The following is a 24,851-nucleotide window of genomic DNA, read 5'->3' as shown; positions in this document are numbered from 1 at the left end:
GTCGTACAACTTTTGCAACTGTGAAGTGTGGGAAATAATGGCTGTCTTTTCTTCCTCATTCAATTAATGAATGTGACATCCTGACTCAACCCTAACTCTAACCTATGATGCAATAATCTGACTTCTGTGTATGTATCCAAAAGTATTGAAATCAAAATCTCAAAGAGATAGCTGTACTCTCATGCTTATTGTAGCTTTATTCAAAATAGGTAGACTTGGAAACAACCCCAGTATTTATCAGCAGATGAATGGATAAAGAAAACGTGGCATATGCATACAATGGAATATTATTCAGCCTTTGAAAAGAAGAAAATTCTGTCATTTGCAAAAATATAGGAGAACCTGGAGAGCACTAGGCCAAACAAAATAAGCCAGTTGCAGAAGTACAAACACTTCATGATCCCACTCATATGAAGTGTCTATAATAGTCACATTTATAGAAGCAGAGAATATAATACTGGCTGTCATGGCTTGGAAGATGGGGGAAGGGATAGTTTTTGTTCAATGGTTATACAGTTTCAGTTATGCTAGATGAATTAAGTTTTAGATGTCTGCTGTACACATAGAGCCTATACTTAACAACACAGTACTGTGAACTTCAAAATTTGTTAAGAGGGTAGATCTCATATTAAGTGTTCTTACAATGAAAAAAATGACAGAAGAAAGCTATGGGAGTTTTAGGATGTGTCTATCACCTCAATTACAGTAATGGTATTACATTGTGTGCATTCAATATGTGTAGATATTTGTGTATCAATTATACCTCAATAAAGCTGTGTTGATGTGATAGAAATGTATATGAGTAAGGGCAGTGATCACAGAAGCGTATAGGGAAACAAAAAGCAATCACAGGGATAAAGGAGTGAGATTAAAAGCACAGGTTTTCTTTCTTTCGTTCTTGTATTATTGTTACTTGTCTTTCGTTTTTCCTTTACCTTATGCTGTATTATTTATTTATAAAATAAAATGCTACCACTTAAAACATTTTTTTTAAGTTTTTTGGACTTTTTGTTCAAAAGTTGAAACATTTGCTTTACGCCGTGAGGGAATAGGCAGATTCAGGAAATAGAAATCTGGCTTTCAAGAAGTCTTTAATTTTGTAAGAGAGACAGACCAAAAAAAGTACAAAATAGAAGAAAATGAAGTAAGTGTATACAGATTGGGATGTGCAAAGCGCAGAAGAAAAATACTGTTTTTAATTTAAAGAAATTAGGGAACACCTCACAAAGAAAGCAAGCTTCATTTCCACTGTAACATTTACCATCTCAGTAGACCCTGAACTCTTCCATAACCCAGATGAAAGAGGAGAGTCGAATGTAACATCCCTATCTTGTGTTCTAAGAACTCATGGCATTCACACCCTGGGCTCAACTCTCCTTAGTCCTAAACACCTCCCTCGTGGTAAACCAGTGACTTGGAGAAGGACAGTATTTGTAGATACTTAGTAGCTATTTAGCCAATTCATACTTAACTAAGTACCTTAGGTAATATTTAGTGAAGGGTTTTTGTAATGTGTACTGTTATGGTGCCTAATTCTTGGCAGTGGTGTTAGAGAAATCTTTTTTCAAAAATAAACACAAATAAACTGGTAAAGGTAATATAGGTACTCTATTTTCCATTAAGATTAAACCAAATAGTTGTACCATAATTTCAAAATTGTATTTCAAAAGTCCTGTTAACCAGAGCATCATTTTTTTTTTTTTTTTTTTTTTTTTGTAATTTGATGGTTAAGAGCATGCACACAATTTCAGACAGGTCTGGATTAAAATCCTGTGCCCACCAATTACTTACTAGCTGTGACCCAGAGTGAACCACGTGATATTACAGAGTTTCAGTTTCTTCATCTGTAACATGACTACAATAATTACTTTCTTCACAGGGCTATTAAATGACTTGATATAATAATGTATACAAGGCCGGGCACCGTGGCTCAACCCTGTAATCCCAGCACTTTGGGAGGCCAAGACGGGTGGATCACAAGGTCAGAAGATCGAGACCATCCCGGCGAACACGGTGAAACCCCGTCTCTACTAAAAAATACAAAAAAACTAGCCGGGTGAGGTGACGGGAGCCTGTAGTCCCAGCTACTCGGGAGGCTGAGGCAGGAGAATGGCGTAAACCCGGGAGGCAGAGCTTGCAGTGAGCTGAGATCCGGCCACTGCACTCTAGCCTGGGTGACAGAGCGAGACTCCGTCTCAAACAAACAAACAAAAAATGTATACAAAATAATGAGCACTCCATTAATAATTATTGGTGTTTTAATCAGATTTTCAAAGAGGCCCAAGTGTATTTTTCAAAAATATACTTTAAAAGTTTGATAAGGAATATTAAAATCAAAATGTATCTGTTGGCTTTACATTTTACTTAAGTGGGTGGGGGCTCATTTACTAATGAAAGATAAGGTTTTTCTTTCTTTTTCTTTCTTTAAGTCTCTTTTAATTCTTTTTTTTTTTTTTTTCTTTTGAGACGGAGTCTCGCTTTGTCGCCCAGGCTGGAGTGCAGTGGCCAGATCTCAGCTCACTGCAAGCTCTGCCTCCCGGGTTTATGCCATTCTCCTGCCTCAGCCTCCCGAGTAGCTGGGACTACAGGCGCCCGCCACTACGCCCGGCTAGTTTTTTGTATTTTTTTAGTAGAGACGGGGGTTTCACTGTGTTAGCCAGGATGGTCTCGATCTCCTGACCTCGTGATCCGCCCGTCTCGGCCTCCCACAGTGCTGGGATTACAGGCTTGAGCCACCGTGCCCGGCCTCTTTTAATTCTTAAATGTTTATGTATTAATGAAATTAATTCAGATTTATTGAATCATTCATTCTAGCTGATGACAAAAGCAACTCCACTTTAGGAATTAAAGCTAAATTTCCTTCAATGAATGTAATTTAAAGTTTTCTTATTATGGTCAACTACCAGGTATAAGTTAGATTCTTTCTTGGTACTGAGGATCCTTGATGGAGAACAAGAAAGGAGCAACTTATCAGAGAGCCATGTGTAGTCTGAGACACTTAACACAGTTCCCCCCTGAATTCTCTTTGTTCAAATTGCCTAGTTAACAGCAGGAAAATGTTTCTTCTGCCTATAACAGATCTAAACTAAAGCTACAGGCTTTTGAGAAAGGCATTTTACTATAAACCTCTAGACAAAGGAGGAACAGAGGGCATAGAGGAAATTGGCAAGTGAGTCAACAGAACACAACGTATTTTTCTGGGTACCCAGAACTGAAACAATTATGAAAACAGTTTGTTGGCAAAGTATAGTACAGCTGGCCCTCCATACCCTTGGGTTTCTCATCAATGGATTCAATGAAGCACAAACATAAAATATTTCGGGGAAAAAATGGATGGCTGCATCTGTACTAAATGTGTACAGACATTTTTTTCTTATCATTATTCCCTAACCAATAAAACTACTATGTACACAGCATTTACATTGTGTTGGGAATTACAAGCAATCTAGAGATGATTTTGAATATACAGGATGATGTGCATAGGTTGTATGCAAATACTATACCATTCTACATAAGGGACTTGAGTATCCTCAGAGTAGGGTCTCTGTGAGGGTGTCCTAAAACCAATCCTTAGTGGATACCAAGTAACAGCTGTACTAGCTAATCTGTCTCACTCATAAGCCTTTACTGAGAACCTATTGAAGAGATCCTATCATAGATGACAGAGAGACAAAAAGGAACAAGAAATTTCAAGTGGTCACTGTGCAGTGGGAGGATTAACAGGGGAAGGATAAAAATAGTGGGTACTAAGAACCCTGTATAGGCATCCAAGTGGAAGCACAGAATAGAGGCATCTAACCCAGTCTAGGGCAATAAGAGAAAAATAAAATAGAACAAGGAAGCAAGAGACAAATCACTAAAAACGAGAGAAAAAGTATTCTAAAGAAGCAGAATATGCAAAAGCCTGACAGGAAGAGGGAACTTTGTTAAACTCAGGAAACTTCCTGCAATTCAGTATGGTGAGAATAGGGTAGAGATAGACAATGACACAAATCCGGCTGGAACCGAGAGCAAAAACCAGACCCAAATGGCCCTGTAGGCCATACTCGTAGTTACATTTTATCCTCAAGATACTGGAAATACTAATGAGGAGACGGACACAATTGCATCTTAGGAAGATTATTGTGGTGGCAGTATAACAGAAAAGGAGGTTGAAGCTGATGACAGATTTATTAACTCCTGACCTCAAGTGATTTGCCCACCTTGGCCTCCCAAAGTGCTAGGATTACAGGCAAGAGCCACCATGCCCAGCCTACAGTGGATTTTAAATAACTGATTGTACTTAAAATAGAATCTTAATTCAAGTGTGAAAGACTCTCTTTCTTATTCAATTGATTTAATTATGTTATTCCTGTCCTCATTTATGCTCTTTTTCCCAACCCCATAACAATTTTCAACCCCTACATCCAAACCATCCATAAACAAACATAACTCTCTTGAGAATTTGAAGTTACAATTAAAAGACTTAGATAGAGATTGTCTTAGTTTAATAACTCTAACCCTATGATTCTATGATAGATTCATGAGCAGGTAAGTCTAATGACTAAGATGGTAGTCCTGGCCCATGTGAACCCAGAAAATCTGAGACAGGTCTCGGTTAATTTAGAAAGTTTATTTTGCCAAGGTTGAGGATGCACCCATGACACATCCTCAGGAGGTCCTGACGACACGTGCCCAACATGGTCAGGGCACAGCTTGTTTTTATACATTTTAGGGAGATATGAGACATCGATCAATATACGTAAAGAAGTACATTGGTTCGGTCTGGAAAGGTGGGACAACTTGAAGCAAAGGCAGGAAGACTGGAAGCAGAGAGGGAGCTTTCAGGTCACAGATGGGTGATACACAAATGGTTGCATTCTTTTGAGTTTATGATTAGCCTTTCCAAAGGAGGCAAATCAGATATGCATCCATCTTAGTAACTTTGAATAGAATGGGAGGCAGGTTTGCCCGAAGCAGTTTCCAGCATGAATTTTCCTTAGTGATCTTGGGGGCCCGAGATATTTTCCTTTCACACTCGGGACCAAAATTTTAAGAGCATTGACTGTGGTAAGGGATATTAAGAATAGGATTAAAAGATACCAAGGGGATAGAATAAATTAGTTTTGAAGGGTGATGGAGAAAGGGTTTGAAGTTGAATCTAAGCTACCAAGATTGTTAAAACTCATATTTCATCCCAAAACCTGCAGGCTGAGGAACTCTAAAAGGGTATATTTTGAACCATAGATAAACAATGTTATAATCACTGCTTAAAATGTTTAAATCAAGACAAGTATGCATGTTTTTAAAAGCAAGCAAACAACTGATTATTTCCTTTATAAAAATATCTGAATTAAGTATTTTCATCATCATAATACATAGAACAAATCTACATGTTTCACAGTTCAGCATCTAAAAACTCAGAAGTGTGGGTGCAAAAGAAAATAATTTTCTGGAACTTGGGAAAAACCCTTTTAAGGATTTAAACTGTGAAGCACTTGACTTCTAACAGCAAGTGCACAGGAAGAAATTTAACTACAGCATAAAAATCACATTCTCACAGATTCTCAAAATAATAAAATATTATTCATTTACATCTCATATTTTTTATTTTTATAATAAAAATAAGGAGATTTCTAATTTTGAGCAGCGCAATTTATAAATTTTCTTTGATAATGCACACATTTATAATTTTTTTTTTTTTTTTTGAGACAGAGTCTCACTCTGTTGCCCAGGCTGGAGTACAGTGGTGTGATCTCAGCTCACAGCAACCTCAGCCTCCTGGGTTCAAGCAATTCTCATGCCTCAGCCTCCCAAATACCTGGGATTACAGGTATGCACCACCAAACCCAGCTAATTTTTGTATTTTTTGTAGAGAAGGGGTTTCACCATGTTGGCCAGACTGGTCTCCAACTCCTGACCTCAGGTGATTCACCCACCCTGGCCTCCCAAAGTGCTAGGATTACAGGCAAGAGCCACCATGCCTGGCCTACAGTGGATCTTGAATAACTGATTCTACTTAAAATAAAATCTTAATTCAAGTGCTAAAGACTCTCTTTCTTATTAAGTTGATTTAATTATGTTATTCCTATCCTCATTTATGCTTTTCCCTAACTCCATAACAATTTTCAATCCCTCTATCCAAACCATCCATAAACAAGCATAGCTCTCTTAAGAATTTGAAGTTACAATTAAAACACTTAAATAGAGATTGTCTTAGTTTAATAACTCTAACTCTATGATTCTAACAATCAATGAACACAGATGAAAAAAGACAGAATGAAAATACAACAAAACAAATGTCTTAGGAGCAGGGTCTATTGTTAGCAGGGAAATGTCATTTTTATAACCTCAGAAAGGCACAATATACTTGTCAAGACATTGAGAAGTAACCTGGCTATTTCAGCCATACCGACAAATCTGTTCACATTAAGTAATTATAGGGTAGGAACTAAAAAGGAATATGACATTAAAGAATATAAAATATTATGTATGCATCATGAACTTAATTTGGAATTCTTTGTGTTTTATAAAAAGTGGGAAGGTCAAAAGAAAAAGGTGGAGGTGTAGGAACTGAAAGAACTTCAAATTGAAAAAAGACATGAACTGCAATTATATTCATATGCCCTATTAAGAAAAACATCTTGAAGCCATCCTCCAGTGTTAAAGGAGGTTATTTGTTGACTAAATTTTTTATCTTTCCATTAATTAGTTATGCTTCAGAACTTATTCATTAAACTCCTTAGCACTTTTGACACACTAAAGAATTATGTGCCTATCAAGAGACTGTTTAGTGGCAAGAATCCAAAAAGATGAAACTGCACCTGTTTTTGGATTCAGAGATTCTAATTAATTTTAAAATAACCTTCCTTCTCTATCTTTTAACTGGCAAATGAATCAGTGGAAGAGACAGCAAGGCCTTCTTATTTCTCCTATTGGACTAATTTAGGCAAGTTCCCATTTTTGTGAGGTGTCCTCAGATGTGAGGGATGTAGGGATTTTGTTCCTCTCTGACCCTTGCAAGATTAAAGGCAAAGAGTATTAAACATGATGGCTTTTGGCATATTTCAATGCCAAAGGCCACAGTTGACAATTACGACATAACAATCATAAATAATCTGTACACCAAATAACATAGCAGCAAATGTTATATAGCATAAACTACAAGAGATGCAAGGAGACATAGATAAAATGCATGAATAATAATCAGATATGTTAGATAATAAGATACGTTAACTCGCCACTCTCAGTACCAGGACAAATCAATAAGATTTAAAAAATATATTAAGTTATAAAGACCAAATCAACTTAATATAGCAGAACTTAAAGATATACATATATATCTTGTTATATATATATGTGTGTGTGTGTGTATATATATAATGTGTATATATATATAATATATATATGTGTGTATATATATACACACACAACTTATATATATACACATATATATATCAGGGTGTGAAGGGATTATATATATTTAATACCATATATTTAATATTTTATATACACATAATGCCTTCACACCCTGATAAGTTTTGCAACTTTTCATTAAGCATGCAATTATTTCAAAATTAAACTATCAAAAATGAGAAGAAAGAGGAGGAGGAGGAGAAGAAGAAGAGGAAGAAGAGGAGAATCGGGAAAAAGTAGTGCTGGTAAGTTACTATTTTCCTCCTCCTTTCTTAAAACATTATTAAAGCATTTTGTATGTTAACCAAACAAACAAAAATCCTAATCTGATGGATTTTTGAAAGAACTATTCTTTTTCAGAGCCTATAGAAATAAGAAAGGTAGCCAGAGAGTTGTCTGTATAATTTGACTCATTAAGCACAAGATGTGAAAAGTCTCTGAATTCCAAGATTTTTGAGGAGAGAAAACAAAAAGCACACACTCAAAATAATAAAATGTGACAGATATATGATGAGATGGGTCCAATACCCGGGGGTCCTGTGTTCATTTTTACTGTGTCATTGGGCAAAACAAGTTACCATTTTATTTTAAAATGAAAGGAAAAAGCATTTTGTCGGTCTCACTGAGCAAACTGTCTCATTTTAGCAGACCCAGGCCAGAGGCACTGTACTCAGGGCTTTCTGCAACCTTCTTTTAGAAAAGGAGTTACCCAAGTGAAGTTGTAATAAAGAAAACGGGACAAAGCAAATGACAATGATTCTACAGCTGAGGTAATTTATCATGAGGGTACTCATTTTCATGCAATACATTTTATGTTTTTTTCCTAACCACCATTGACGTGGACATTCAGGAAAATAAAATACATTTGCTTTGGCCTTGTATTTTATCCTGTTCTTTAAGCAAACAAGAATGGCTGTAGTGTAAATATGCTTCATTTTATCACAAAGGATTGTTCTGGTGAAATGTACAACTTTTTATGAAGGGTTATATTTATCTCCTTTATACTCCAGTAAACGAAGCAGAACAAGCACTAATGAGCATTAAACATACCCAGAATGTTGACTCTAAACTGTTGTATTTTCTTCTTGAAAAAAATAAAGATGGTTCCTAGAAGAAATCTAACTGTAATTCTAATATTATTTATATGCAGTTAAGGAAAACCTTACAAACCTTGGTATTCAGTCACTTGCAACCCTGAGCCATTTTCTAGAACTTACAATTTTTACAGAACCTCTTTTCCTATGAAGGGTCATTTCTTTTCCATTTTCAATTCTATATTTTTCAAGTAATGGTGTTTTTGAAGTCAGTTTCTCATTATATTGTGGTGGATTTTGCTTTTGTAGTTTCTAAAGTCTATCAGTTAATCTTTTACTTTTGAGAATAAGTGGCATTCAAGCTATGGTATGTTGACCTCGGTAGCTGAAAATCCAATAGTTTAAAAATTGAGCTCATTTTTCATGAGACACAAGCCATGAAAAATGTGATCAAAATGAAGTCGACATCCTGCAATTCTAACTTATTTTACCTGATTAAAAAAAAAAAAAAAAAACAAGAGGTGATTCTCCTCTGACCTCATTATTACTTCCTTTTATATCTGTGCATTTCAGGAACCAGCTGCAGATATTTGAGCAGAAAATGATCTAAAAGGTTATTTGGCAATTTTTTTTTTTTTTTTTTTTTTGCCAAGCTGTATACCCTACACTGTCCCAAAACATGCAACTTTTTTTTTATTTTATCACTTATATATACTGTTACTGCCCTTTTATTGTTGTGGTTGTGGTTAGTACAACTATCTACTGAATTCTAAGTTCTAAAATGCTCTAAGTTTTAAAATGAATTTATGATTAGCCAAACAATTTTTATGGCCTATTAATACAGATGGACAGAACCAGCTTTATAAACCTAAATTTAATTTACCTATACTGTGATCACTGCTATAAAAGGTCAGACTCATTAACCTCCTCCAGACTTTCAGCTCACTACTTAGGTTAACTGTGATGAGGAAAGTTTTGGGGTAAAATGATCTGTATTCAAGCCTCCATTCATTTACTAACCGGGAAAGTCACTAAGCTTCTCTGGGCCTCCCTTGGCTCCTATCTAAAGAAAAGGGTTGAACTAGACAGGTTCTATTGCCCTTCTGAGACTAACACCCTATGTCACTACCATGTCAATCATTCCACAAGCCATTTTCACACTTACTAGCACGGAGCTACAAGGCACGTTAGGCTGTGACCAGCTTTAGTCTAAAAGGTACTGTCCTGCTGTTGCCAAAGAAAGTTTAATCAAACTCAGCCCATTAGGCTGTGACTGATAGTAATGTTCTCTGCTGAAATAGCATTATTAGTTTTCATTAAGATTCACATCTCATTAGTGACCCAATTTCCAAAGTTCCCAAACAAAGGAAACTTCTCTTTAAAAATGAGAGAAGTAAAACATCTAAAACTGTTACTACGCATTTGCTACTACATTAGGAAAGTTCACAGTACCTAAAATAGCCACCACCTCATCATCCTGGATGACTTCCAAGGATCCCGACACCACAAAGCAGAGGGCATCCACACTTTCTCCAGCATGGTAAATGAGGTCCCCAGGAGCACAGTGAATGGTTTGGAACTCTACTGCCAAGGCGCGCAGACACCCATCGCTGGCCAATCGAAAAGCAGGATGTTCATTAAAAACCTTCCGGTTTAGATGAACACAGATATCAGCTCTCATGTCCTTGGGACAGATGGAGAGGACCTAAAGAAGGTGAGAGATGAATAAGTGAAAAGGAAAGAGAAAAGGGCCACTTCAGAAAAAAAAATCATCCAATAAATATTTATTGACTATGACTATGTCTGCTACACACCCTGCTAGGTACTGGGAAGGCAAAGGGAACAAGACACAGCTCTGCTCTCAAGGAGGTAATAATCCACTGAGATGGACTGATGAGCATATGGACCATGACAATGCAGAATCATGTAGTAAATGCTTTGAGAAGAGTATGGATCTCCCCTCAGAAAGAACACCTTGGTCAGGCAAGGTGGCTCACTCCTGTAATCCCAGCACTTTGGGAGGCCAAGGAGGTTGGATCACTTGAGCTCAGTAGTTTGAGACCAGCCTGGGCAACATGGGGAACCCTGTCTCTACAAAAAGACAAAAAAAATCAGCTGGCCGTGGTGGTGCACGCCTGTAGTTCCAGCTACTTGGGAGGCTGAAGTGAGAGAATCACCTTATCCCAGGAGACAGAGATTGCAGTGAGCCAAGATCATGCCACTGCACTCCAGCCCTAAGCGACAGAGCAAGACCTTGCCTCAAAACAAAAACAAAACAATTTTGAGGTGGTCAGGAAGAGTCTCAGAAAAAAGTTAATATCATTTCATCAAAGAATCAAGTAAAATAGGGTATGAACATTCATTTTAATCTAGTAGATGCTTCAGAATTTTATTATCACTAAATCAAAATTCCACATTGGAGGTGGATTCATGCTAGACAGCTTCCAGAAAACAAAATCAACAAAAGCACCCTGGCAACTTGACATACTGGCACTGGCAGACTAACTCCACCCTTGATATATTTTCTTGATATATTTGTAAAAGGTTTTCCTTTTACAAATAAATTCATGTTCAGGGAGGGCCAAGGGTATTGACCAGCCTTCTGTAAGGCTTGGGTGGTTGGAAATGTCAGTGCTGGCAGGGTGGGTACGTTATTTTGTATGGCAGTCCTTGTTCATTCTGGTCTTTCACTTCTGAACACTGCTGCAGGCAGTAGCAGAATTCAAGCTGTAGGCATCCTTTAAAGAGGAAGCAAATGGCAGAAGTATGCTTATACAGCAAGGACTAGAGAGCTTTTATTGGCTACAGCTTTCTGACAGGGTGATTAAAGACCCAAATTAAAATGGACATTATCATCATATTTAATCAGAACATCGTGGAGCAAGATGTGATTGCGGAAGTTAATACCACCCATTTTAAAGATGCAAGTGTAAACTCATTTAGAATGCTCCTCAAACCCCCTTTGTAAACTATTCCTTATAACCAGAAATGGTTTTCTTTGATCGGATTTCAATCCCTCAAAGCTGAAGCTAAATTGATTTACCCCATTAAGTAATACTGCATAATATTTTAATACATATGAAATCATTTTCTTTGCTCTACTAATTGCATTTTAAGCTTTAAAACATTTCCTAAGGCTTGAAAATGTCTGACTATTCTTTTTTTTCTTTTTTTTTTTTTTTTGAGACATTATCTCACTCTGTCGCCCAGGCTGGAGTGCAGTGGCGGGATCTCCGCTCACTGCAAGCTCTGCCTGGTGGGTTCATGCCATTCTCCTGCCTCAGCCTCCCGAGTAGCTGGGACTACAGGCACCCACCACCACGCCCGGCTAATTTTTTTTGTATTTTTAGCAGAGACGGGGTTTTACCGTGTTAGCCAGGACTATTCCTTTTTATTGGGTGTCACTGTCAATGAAAAATGGGTTGCTTCCCTGTAGAGAAGACAAACCCATCATTAATGTAAAAACCATTAATTAAATTAGGCTTTCAATATCTCTTCTCTTAACTTTTCTTAATACTGTACATACATTTCACATTATTTAATCATCTCTGGGTTTTTTTCATACTCCCTCAAATTCCTATAGGCAGCAGCAATCTGCTCACCCACCTTTCTGAAAAATCTGATCTTTGAGGAAAGGAATGCCTAACACAGCTTTAAAAGTAATTGACACTGTTTTCACATCAGTTATTGTATATAACAAGGCAATGTTTTCTTTAACATATAAACCTTCCGTGACTTTGGACAACATATTAGTCATTCCACAGGCACTTGCTGAGCTTCCACAAGGGTCACATCACTATGTTAAATCCTCAGAACAGAAGGATAAGTAAGACACTGTGTTTGCCTCAGGGAAGCTAACCAGAAAGTGTGGGAGGTGGGTGTGTAAAGGGACAAATGCAATACAATGAAAGAAGTGGAATGATAGGGGCGTGGCCAGAGTGACACAGAAGCACGGGCTGCCTGTGAGTCTTTACTTAGAGGCAGCAAAAAAGATCAGGTTTAAGAGGATTTCAGTCTGGGTTCAAAACTATCACAACCTTTGTAACCTGGAGCACCTTATTTAATTCCTCCAAACCTCATCTGTGAAATGGGAATAATGATAGTGCTTATATCTTAGGCTTATTGCAGAAATTAAATGACAGGGCATGAATTGAGCCTAGTATAGCCTGGCACATAGCAAGGTAGAGGAAATACTAGCTCTTATTGTTACTACGGAACATCTGTCCTCCTACAGAGTTTATTGTTGCTTAAAATCTCAACAAAAACAATTCGCTTTTTTCACTTCCCACTCTGTCTGAAGTCTTCATCTGGGCACTTTGATAGGTTTCCAGACAGAATTAAGAAAATATTTCAGCACAAACCTGAAGATATTTTAAGCACTGATTAAGGTTAATATTTTTTGCCAAGTTGAAAATGAAATTAGCTCTAGAAGAACAAAAAAATTTAAATACATACACACATACACAAACATTACACTGAATACCTTAATGGAAAAATAGACTGCTCTATTTCAATGCATTTACCATATAGGGCTTTCACTGTTTTCTATGCATTTTGGTAACAGTCATGTTATTTCCTTTTAATAATGTTTTTTAGGATTCGTGTTGCAAATGAAATATTCCAATATTTGCGATATTCTCTGTTTATTGGCATGTGAAAAGAGGATTTTATTACATTATGAGTATCTTTCCTTTTTTGTTTCACTTAACATATGACAATAATTGATTTATTATTTTGATTGATGGTATCTATTTATGTCCAGATATTAAAAAGTGACAAGGTAAAACTAAATGCTAAAATAGATCAACCAAAGTCACACCCACTGGCAAGCGCCTTCCTTCCCCAACCTTAGATAGAGCATGTGTGTTACATGATGTTTTTGCCATCAAAATATAAGTATCTTGTTATTTACTCTGGAAATTAAATGTTAATAACTGTCTTGGCCAAGGAAAAACTTGGTTTTAAGTGATGGAGTAAAATTATCATTCAAGACAACTTTCACTCCTGGCCCACTGGTCTCAGTTTCCATGTATTCTGCCTTGAACATCAGATCCAATTTATTGTAGGTAGGTTTCCTAATGAGGATTTCATAGTTACAAACAATTAAAATTATATTTCAGAAGAAAATATTTAGGTTAAAAGTGACTTTTGTTTGTTTTCAGAGTTGTTTCTCCCCTATTTGCAACAAAATATTAACAAATTAGCCTCTTCATTAAGATGAGCAATACATTTTCTTTGTAAGAGCTATAGTGTCAGAGGCGTGTGAACCAGAACAACTCCGTCTTGAATAGGTGCTGGGTAAAATGAGGCTGAAAGCTACTGGGCTGCATTTCCAGACAGTTAAATCATTCTAAGTCACAGGATGAAATAGGAAGTCAGCACAAGATACAGGTCATAAAGACCTTGCTGATAAAACAGGTTGCAGTAAAGAAGCCGGTCTACCGAAATCAAAATGGCCACGGAGTGACCTCTGATTGTCCTCACTGCTACACTCCCATCAGCGCCATGACATTTACAAATGCCATGGCAATGTCAGAAAGTTACCCAATATGGTGTAAAAAGGGGAGGCATGAATAATCCACCTCTTGCATATCGTCAAGAAATAACCATAAAAATGGGCAACCAGCAGCCTTCGGGGCAGCTCTATGGAATAGCCATTCTTTTATTCCTTTACTTTCTTAATAAACTTGCTTTCACTTTGTACTGTGGACTTGACCTGAATTCTCTCCTGTGTAAGATCCAAGAATCCTCTCTTGGGGTCTGGATCAGGACCCCTTTCCTGTAACCTATTTCTGGTAACCACCGAAGGGATTATAGTGCAGAAACCCTGACCCAACCGCTACCTTTGGGTAAGTGTTGGGGTCCTGTAACATATTTCTGGTGAACTTCAGAAGGGATGATACTGAAGAAACCACCATCCCCCAAAGGAAACAGACCGCAGCACTGATTGGATGACTTTGGGTAAGTGGTGGGGTACACAGATAAAGAATGGGATTGGGTTGCAGGCTCAACTTAGGGGAACTAGAGTCTCTCCTAAGACAGAGTGGGTTAGAGGCCTCTCTTAATAAAAGGCAATGAGGCTTGACTGACCTTGGGTTAGAGGCCCAACTTAGGAGGGCTAGAGTCCCTTCTAAGATTTAGGGGGTTAGAGGCCTCTCTTGGTAAAGTCCCTCTCAGCTAAGAACTGGTTTGGCACTATGGATGCTAACTGCTATTCTCTTTGAATTAATCTGCCTTGCACTCTTTGCTGATGGCTGTGGCTGTGGGTGACAGGGTTAGGCACGGACAGGATTGTGGGATATGGGGAGGTTTTTCCTCCCTGAAAGGGGAAACTTGAGAGTTGACAGGATTGCTGGAAAAGATCCCTTTGCTACCGAGAAGCAGCTGCCTGAACTTTTCAGTGTTGCTGCAATGGGCGGGCCTTTCTCTGACCTTCCTGAACATTTTGCCTTCTCTACCCTGCCACAGGCAATGTTTTTCTGTCTCTCCTTTCCCTTTCTTATCATTTCTGTTACTCAGGGTGACCATCCTGCCCAGAGACCACATGTTGAACTCCAAGTCAGAGGTTGGATTAGACTCTGCCAAAAAAAACCCCATGAACCTAAACCCAGTAACCCAAATAAGAAACTTAGAAACTGGCAAATGAAAAATCTTATAACTACTGTAGTAACCTTCTGTCTTTCTGTGTAGCTATATATATGTTGTGTGTAATGTTTATATAAAAGAGCTCTAATTAATTGGCTGAAACAAAAATACGCACTTAAATATTTTGAAAGCAAAATAAAAAACTGTAATGCCTTTTAGTTCATGTAACTTTAGTAATCTTTGCAAAATAAAAACAGTTTTAAAATTATTGATAAAATAAAAACATTTAGTCTAAATTATGCAGGTCAGATATTAAGTTTGCTAAATGCCTAAGTTTGCTAAGGTCATACACTGCTTCTTTAACTTTTAAAAATTGTTCAATTTACCTACCTTAAAGCCATTAGATTATAGATAAGACCTGGGGGCATGTGGAATTCGCCATGCCCCCAAGCTATACAAATTATAAAGAAAGAGATTTTATATAAAAAAAGGATCTTGTATCATAAATTCTTGTCCTAAAGTAAAATGACTGGTTGTTTAAAAGGAGGGATGTTTAGAGCAAGTCAGAAAGTCCAAGAATGTCTCAGATGATCTGTGTAAGTGAAAGGATTTGTGAAAGGGAATTTATGCAAAAAAATGTGCAATTCAAAGGTTGTTAGGCCTGCTAAATGCTTAATAAAATGCCACTATAACTCTTACTGTACAACTTACCTTCTTAAGTAAGGTAAGGCCTGGGGACATGTGGACTTAGTCACACCCCCTAGCTATGCTGGAGAGTTGGCTCTTATCTGCACTTCTGCTTGGTATATCTTAGGCTAGGCTCCACACCTAGTACATGATTAAAATTGCTTACCAACCAGGGTTTCACCAGAAGTAAAAGTCACTAAAAGTTAACAACACAACATGTAACTGAGACTAGTGAAGATACAGTTTTACATGTAAGGTGTGTAAGGAAAGTAGAATGTACTTTTGGTAAAAGATTATAAGAAGGCCTGGGAATGTGGATTTTTTTTGCATAAAGGGTTAAAGGAGTGTTTTAAGTTAGATAGAATAAAGCTAAAGATTTAAACAGGTTGTGGAAGGTTTATAAAAATTAATTGTAAAAGATTCTGTGTGTAAACATATTGGCTAAAGTTAAAGAGGTATTATTCAGTTTTTCGGTAAATTAAACATTGGAATAGAAGCACAACAGGTTTTCCTTAGAGCACTGATCTGCTGTTTTACAAAAAAATGTAAAGGGTTATAAAAGGTTTATAAGAATCTAACCTTATGGTTAAATATTAAAATTGAGTAAATATATCTATAAAGTTTTACTTAAAATTTCAGTTTAACATTAATAGTACATTATTATAAAGGTGAAATTTGGCTTATTTGGTATAAAAATCATACAGGAAGCATTATCAAATGTGAAATGGTGTTTTGCTTTCTTTGGACTGTATTTGCATAAATATGTTACTGGTATATGTTCTAAAATTATGGGAAACTCCTATAATTCTAATATGACTTAGTGTATGTTATTAACAAATATAATTATAATAATTATAATTGTTATTGTAAAACTTTGCATGTCACAGAAGTAAACAAAATTCCTTATCAATTGTGGCTTTAATAGTGACTGTCCTAAAACTTTTTATCATCCACAGTCAACTGCTGTCTTCTTTTAATCCTCTTTAGAAGGTGGTTTATAATCAACTATAGAACTCTAGCAGGTGTTCCTAAATGTAGGTTTCTAATAACTGGAAATTGTAACATTAGAATAGAGAAAATAACTTTCAGAACTCTCATGAAGAGCTGGAATGTTCATGAATATCAAACAGAACAGGAGTTAACTGAATCAACTGAACCAATAGAAAACTTTTTAACTTTGCTTAAAACGTTGCTGATCCTTTGTTTTTTCAGAGTCAAGGAAACTTTTCTTTTGAGCTATTTACAGCTTGTAGCAATCGAGCAAAGTATACTGCTGTGAACAAAATTTGGAACATATTTGTTTCTCTCTACCTGATTTCTCCAGAATTTGGAAACTAGTTATTAGTATTCTTAACTTATGGCAACATAGTTATTTGCTTAAGTGCAGTAAGAATCTGTTTTCTTCTGTAACAGGACACAACTGGAGAAACTGGTTATTTTACCAAGACTTTGACTGGAATGGTGTGCTTTCCTTTAAGGAATCAAACTTGACTTGTAGAGTCAATAAAAGCCCTTTGGGGAACTGGCCTCATACCTTGCATACACAGTGCCTGTACCGGGTTTCTGACCTATGGTAAGTAAAGAATGTCACTTTCTCACAGGTCCAGGAGCCCCAAGTTATCTTGGAACTTCAAAAGGGGAGGAATTTACCCAACTCATAGGTATTTGAGGGTACAAACCCATGTCAGGGTTTGGCTTTTAAAAACTCTTATATGAGATCCCTTGTGAAACAGAGTTCCATCAAAGCCAATTAAGAAGCCTAGGTGAAAAATAATTATTCTTGCTGAACTTTATACAAATTATCAGGCCAAGTATAATAAAGCAAATCAGTCTTACCATAATTTGTCTTTAGTAAAAATGAGAAACTGGAGAGAGAAATAGTATTTTTCAAGAACTATGGTACACTTGTTATTAAATTCTAGTCTCATTAGTTGTTTTTAAGTTTGTTTCTGCAATTTAGGCTAACCCCACTTATTCCTGTGAACCAATCAATGATCCCTGACTGCTGTTTAGAAGAAACAAGAGGGATGGGAAATATAAAAACCTGGATCAGTATTCTAATTCTGGGCATATTACAATCAGCTAACAACCCCATATCAGCTTAGTTCCAAAAGTTGCCTAGTTCATGAAAAGTCTTCTAATTTAGTTTACCTGGAATAACTTAAGTTATTTTGTTTTGTTCTTGTGGAATATATTACTCTTACACTCTTTGTGTAGGAATAAGGAACAAGCTTACTGAATGTTTTCTTAAACTAAACACTTATCAATCTTCCAGATATCACCTCTCGTCGAAACTCAGGAGTTATAAATGGCCCTCACTATACTGATGTTTTCTAACTAAGTTCCTCTTTACCCCAAACACAAGAGACCCTAATAGTTAGGCAGGAATATCATCACCCTATTAAGCCTGAAGACATTACAGAAGATAGATCTTCATCCCTCTGCAACCCTTATGATTAAGGGTTCTCTTACAAAATGGAGGTGGGAAATGTCAGAGGGATGTGAACCAGAACAACTCCATCTTGAATAGGAGCTGGGTAAAATGAGGCTGAGACCTACTAGGCTGCACTCCCAGACAGTTAAGCCATTCTAAGTCACAGGATAAGATAAGAGGTTGGCACAAGATACAGGTCATAAAGACCTTTCTGATAAAATAGGTGGGAGTAAAGAAGCTCGCTAAATCCTACCAAAACCATGATGGCCACAAGAGTGACCTCTGGTCATCCTCACTGCTACACTCCCATCAGTGCCATGACAATTTACAAATGTGATATCAACTTCAGGATGTCTATATATAAAAAGGGGAAGCATGAATAATCCACCCCTTGTTTAGAATATCATCAAGAAATAAAGCCCTCAGGGCTGCTCTGTCTATGAAGTAGCCATTTTTTTACTCCTTTACGTTCTTTTTTTTTTTTTTTTTTTTTTTTTTGAGACGGAGTATCGCTCTGTCGCCCGGGCTGGAGTGCAGTGGCCGGATCTCAGCTCACTGCAACCTCCGCCTCCGGGGTTTACACCATTCTCCTGCCTCAGCCTCCGGAGCAGCTGGGACTACAGGCGCCCGCCACCTCGCCCGGCTAGTTTTTTGTTTTTTGTTTTTTTTTTTTTTTTTTAGTAGAGACAGGGTTTCACAGTGTTAGCCAGGATGGTCTCGATCTCCTGACCTCGTGATCCGCCTGTCTCGGCCTCCCAAAGTGCTGGGATTACAGGCTTGAGCCACCGTGCCCGGCCTTCCTTTACGTTCTTAATAAACGGCCTTCCTTTACGTTCTTAATAAAGTTGCTTAGTAAGTCGCAATTTGTACTATGGACTCGCCCTGAATTCTTTCTTGCACGGGATCCAAGAACCCTCTCTTGGGGTCTGAATCAGGACCCCTTTCCTGTAACATATTTCTGGCAACAACAGAAGGAACTATAGTGCAGAAACCCTGACCCAATGGCTATCTTTGGGTAAATGTTGGGGTCCTGTAACAATGGTAGTATGTAAGAAACCATTTTTCAGAATTCTGCAAAACAACCCTGAGGAAAAAAAAAAAAAAATGAATGTCATGGTCTGAAAAAGAAAACCTTTTGAAATTATTTATGATATTCACTCAACCCAAAGTCAAGAGGTATCTTAGCAAGTATTCTCAAGATCCAAAGATCTAACCTCAACATTGGGATTACAGAACTCTTAGTGAAACACAAATATTATCATGTCATCTCTGTTTTCTTAAAATATCTAATGGCTTGCTTCCCCATCAACTACAGCCAAAGTCCTAACCAAGCATACAGGGCTCTTTATGGTGGGATCCTGCTCCAATCTTACTACCATCCTCCAACCCTGCCTTCCAGTCACACCACCTTTTTCACCACTCTAAGCTTGCCATGTTCTCCCATGACTCTTTGCCTTCACACATGCTTTTCCTTTTTACTGGCATGTCCCATCTTCCCTTTCTCTGTCTAGTCATCACTGATTTATCTGTCAAAGCACAGATTATCCTTCTTTCTACCATGAATACAGTATAGACACAGCTGTCTCATAGAATTTAGTAATATATAGAAGAAAATGAGAGCAAGAGGTGTTGTAATTTGTTGTTGTTGTTTTTAAATAATAATCAGAAATAGTAGCACAGAATTATCAATAGATATTTCAAACTTGGTTTCAACCATAAAATCATTCTTTACTTTTTTTAATGAACACCTTAATTTATGCCCAACATATAAATTAGATATAAGCAGAATTATGCTGAGAAAAGCTTTGCTGGAAAGGCAGACTCCCAGTCAGCATTGCTTAGGGCACATTCAGTCATTCATTCAGCTCATAGTTATTGAGCGCTGGTTATGTGTTAGTTACGTGCCCAGTACTATGCAGGCCCTCCATATCTATCCACAAAAACTCTTATTGTACCTGCTCCCCTGAAGCATCCAATTAGGCACGATTTGAAAAGTCACTTTTCCTAGTTCACTGCCATTTTACAGATAAAGTAAATGTGTCTCATAAAGATTATGTGACTTCCTCAGGTCCTGTCAACAAATTACAAGCGAAACTCCAAACTCTTGAGTTCCAGCAATTAAGCTGCACTCCTTCGTGAAGCTCAACCAGGAAAAAAATATAATATCTGGTACCTTCTCATGTTTTCTGGTTCTCTGTACCAAAAAAATAAAAATGCTGATTTTTGAAAATTATTTAAGGTCCAATTGATAAAATCTATAGTTTATTTATTAGGAAGCCATAAATGCCCCGCCACTGCCATAGAACAGCCTAACTTTCATTGCCACTTTATTTCCATCTTTAAGCACTTTTTAATTTCAGCTCCAACAAAGTATCACATACTTGACTATGTTGATAAAGACATAGGATTCACTGTTAAGTTGTTTATATCCCATTACCACTCACCCAGAAGAAGACGTCTTATTTGAAACACAAGTTTTATTGTATACATGAAAAGGACCTGAGCCAGAGGTGAGCATTTGATACATGCTATTTCCTTGGGTCCCTTCCCTCAATCACTTTCATCCACTATGGTATCAATAATGTCACAAAACCTTAGAAGATAAGGGAGTCTAAAGATGATAATTAACAGAGAAGGCAATAAATTAAACCAAAATCCTCTAAGGAAATGGTTGACTAGAGAGAGTCAAAGAAAGAAGGCTTTATTTTCTCATTCGTTCTTTGAATATACTTAAAATGCTTTTTAATATTCATTATATAAAATATGGAAAATAAAAATCATAAAGAGGAAAAAATTCTTCCATTATTTATACTTATCTATGTGTAGATACCATTGCTATAAAACTTTAAACTCTACCATTTTATTTCTTGCTATAATGACTCATTATCACATTATAATCAATTCCTATGCTATGAAATACATATTTTAAAACCAAATTGCAATCCTTGTACAATATCCCATCAAATATTCATGGCACAATTAATTTAACCATTACATTATAACTGGATATCAACATTTCCAGTTTTCCCTTTTATAAATCAAGTTACAACAAATACCCTTGTACCTATTTCAGATTGTCTAAGCACAGATTTTTAGAAGTAAAATTAGTAGGTAAAATACAAAAACATCTTTAAGGCTCTTGCCAAACTGCTTCCTAGAAAAGGTATACCAAATTACACTCTAACCAACTGTGTATGAGAGTATGTTACACGTTCTTAATAATCTCTGTCTTTAATCTTCAAATACATTTGAAAGAGGAATAGCAATTTCACCTGAAACAAAACTAGAGTTGTATAGTGTAATGAGGCAGAATCTGGGAGAGCTTTAGTCTTAGTGAAGTTACTCTACTACCACTGCCCTCTAGCTCAGTGTTCACAGATTCAACACTATTAATGAAGCTATAACATATTTCTAATATGCAAAAGGGGATAATGAGGATAATTTCACTTTAAGGACCTGAAGGCAGTAAACTAAACAAGGCTTCTTCTTGAGGTCTCTTACTGCTCTAAGTTATTGTATTGATTATCTATAAAATCCTTCTTCAGGAATAATTCAGTATCAGCTATTTTGAATAATAATGAATAAGTCTCAATGATCCCCCTATTTTTAGGACAAAGGAATAAATGCATTAATGACATTTTGATAGACATTGAAGCTACCACCAAATCCCTCCTTCTTTTGACACAATTAAGTGATGCACTGTTAATTAATCTCTCTTTATGAATCTAATGGAGCTGGTATTATTAAGTCAGTGAAAGCCAGTGGAGGGAGTCAGGCAAGTGACATTTGCCCATAAAATATTTTTACAATCCTTCCTGGGAATGAGGAGCTCAAGTAGCTCTTCACAGGAATTTAATTCTCATTCATTTCTTGGGAAGAAAAGAAAGCTCACCTTTACATTTAAAGGAAATAAAAAGTATAACCAGGCAGTCATGCAGTCATGCCAAGCAAAAGGAAGTAGCTCTCTGGAAGTCAATCTGACAATCTCTAGGAGTGTCAAAACCTCCAAGGAATTAAACCAGGAACAATGTAGTGAATAAAACCAAACCAAATTAACTTCCATTATTGAAAAATAAAAGGTCATATTCAGCAATAAAAGACTGCCACAACCAGTGAAGGATTATAGGTTAAACTTCATTGGTTTCACTTTAGAGATAAATTTTCTGTGACTAGACTTCATACATAAAAATGAGACCTAAAGTTTTGGTTTCAAAAACGTAGGGAACCAATTCTACCAGGCTTTTCACTATCTTAGTTTTGCAATAACAACAAACAGCAATTGTTACGATTTTTCAACTTGTTAGGCAGCACATGTCTTGGGCCACTAACTTTCCAAAGACAGGACTTGGATGAAATTTAGAGTTTCTACTGTGCTTTGTTCTTAATCTCATGTCTTTACTGTCTCACGTGCAGATATATGACTAAATAACAGTACTTTTACACACCTGTGAAAGTATTTTCTAAAATTGGAAATATACTTTTAAGTGCCCAGAAAAAACAAACAATATTTTTTTCTACTGGCCATGATCTGTTTAGTCCCCTATGACAAGTGATGTTCCCATCTTTAAAAGAATGAGTCGGTCAGGCGCTCGAGACCAGCCTGGCCAACATGGGGAAACTCTGTCTCTACTAAAAATACAAAAATTAGCCAGGCGTGGTGACAGGCGCCTGCAGTCCTAGCTACCTGGGAGGCTGAGGTAGGATAATCACCTGAACCCTGGAGGTGGAGGTTGCAGTGAACCAAGTTCACGCCACTGCACTCCAGCCTGGGCGACAAAGCGAGACTCTATCCCAAAAAGAAAAAAAAGAAAGAAAAAGAAAAAAAAAGAAAGAAAGAATGAGCCACCTCATACCAAGTGGAAGTGAACTGGCACCACTGCTTTGGAAAATTATCTGACTATATTGTAACAGTCGGACATGCATATATTCTGAGACCCAAAAGAATTTCACTTGTAGGTATATATGCAACAGAAACATCTATATATATGCAGCAAATCTTGTGAACTACAGTGTGTATAGCAGCACTATTCATAATAGCTCCAAACTGAAAATTACTCAAAGATTCATTAATGTTGAAATAGATAAATATTAATACATTGTGGCACAGTCATACAATGGACTGCTTTTCAGCAATGAGAATGAAAGAAGTAACAACTATACATAGCATAAATCCATGGATCTCAACAACATAACGTTGACTGAAAAAGAGCTTGATACAAAAGAGTATAGTCTACATTTATATAAAGTTCAAAAATGCAAAACTCATTTCTGGTGCTGAAGGTCAAGGTTTATATTATTCTTAAGGGCCAGAGTTGGTTAATTTCTGAAGAAGACATGGGAGATGCACTTCTGGGGTTCTGATAATAAGGTTTTAATATCCTGGCTACACATGTGTCCACTTTGTGAAATTTTATCACACTATTTATTTATAATATAATTTGTTCACTTTTCAGTATTGTGTAACATCTCAATTTTTAAAATTTACTTCAAAAAGTTTAGTTTAAAAAGGAATATTTAAATATTCTCACCACACACACACAAAATGGATAACTGTATGAGGTAATAAATGTTTGATTGTAGTGATTAGTTCATTATATATACATATATCAAAACATCACACTGTATACCTAAAATATATGCAATTTTTGTTTGTAAATTATACCTTAATGGTGAAAAAAAGTTTACATTAAAAACAAAATTACTTATTAAACAAACAGGTAATATTTAAAGAGAAAAAATAAATACGTGAAACAGAATTAGTTGCCAAATAAATTATTTCTTAGAATGACTGTGATTTTGAAAGTTGATGTTTAAGTCTACCAGTCTTCCAACAGAGACAGCAAAGTAAAGTAAGCTGTCTTCCCAAATTATTTATACAATTTAAGATATATACACACACACAAAACACAAACTGTAGAAAGTGAAGGTAGTCAAAATAGGTCACAGAGTATTAAATGAAGCAAAGAATATATTGATTGGTTATATTTTTTATATTACATCTAAATCCAAAACGATTTTGAGAGCTGATGATATAAAAGAATATATATATATATTCAAATACATACATACATATTCTCATATACCATATATGTGTATACTCATGTGTATGTGCATATAGATTTTTAAAAATCAAGTATACATAAAATAACAGCTACAAAGTTGTATTGAAAAGGTTGGGAAATTAAGTGTAAACAAGATAAATCAAAATATATTTCAGCAATTGAAGTCATATTGAAACATTTTTTCACAACACTAACACTTTCATAGGTTATAGATTTATATATGTATATCAATGTGCATATGTATACATGTATATATATCAGCGTGTATGTGTGAAAAAATATATATCAGTGTATGTATGTGTAAAATGACTATGTACATTAAAATCAGAAATCTTTCAAAGAGCACAAGCTCTTCTTTTCACACTCTCAATATGCTGACATTTATCAAAGCAGACCATCATCAATATGTTTTCATTGAGTAAAGCCTATTACATTATTACTTATAGTTGAAATAGGATAGCAATATTTGACTGAGCTTTCTGGTAAATTAAACTTTTCACTATAAGTAAAGTTTGCCTCAGGAATTTAGTCCTCTGGAACCACTGAAATAGACAAAAAAGTATAGGTATTTAAATATTTACATGCACAAGTATGCTTCCTAGAATTTTCCGTGGCAGTAATACATGCATAAATAATATATAAGAAACAACATAT

At 36.3% G+C, this 24,851-nt stretch overlaps 1 protein-coding gene across 2 annotated transcripts in view; it reads right to left on the bottom strand.

Moving 5' to 3' along the window:
* Positions 1-24,851, bottom strand: part of KCNH5 (potassium voltage-gated channel subfamily H member 5) — a 952,486-nt gene that overhangs the window by 98,789 nt on the left and 828,846 nt on the right. For both annotated transcript variants that reach the window (XM_031935711.1, XM_031935710.1), the window contains exon 9: positions 9,882-10,134. In XM_031935711.1, coding sequence (XP_031791571.1) covers positions 9,882-10,134 — 253 coding nt within the window. The remainder of the gene's footprint in view (positions 1-9,881; positions 10,135-24,851) is intronic.

The sequence above is a fragment of the Piliocolobus tephrosceles genome, chromosome 6 (assembly GCF_002776525.5).
Source record: "Piliocolobus tephrosceles isolate RC106 chromosome 6, ASM277652v3, whole genome shotgun sequence".
Lineage (NCBI taxonomy): Eukaryota > Metazoa > Chordata > Mammalia > Primates > Cercopithecidae > Piliocolobus > Piliocolobus tephrosceles.
This window is presented reverse-complemented; position numbering and strand designations above follow the sequence as displayed.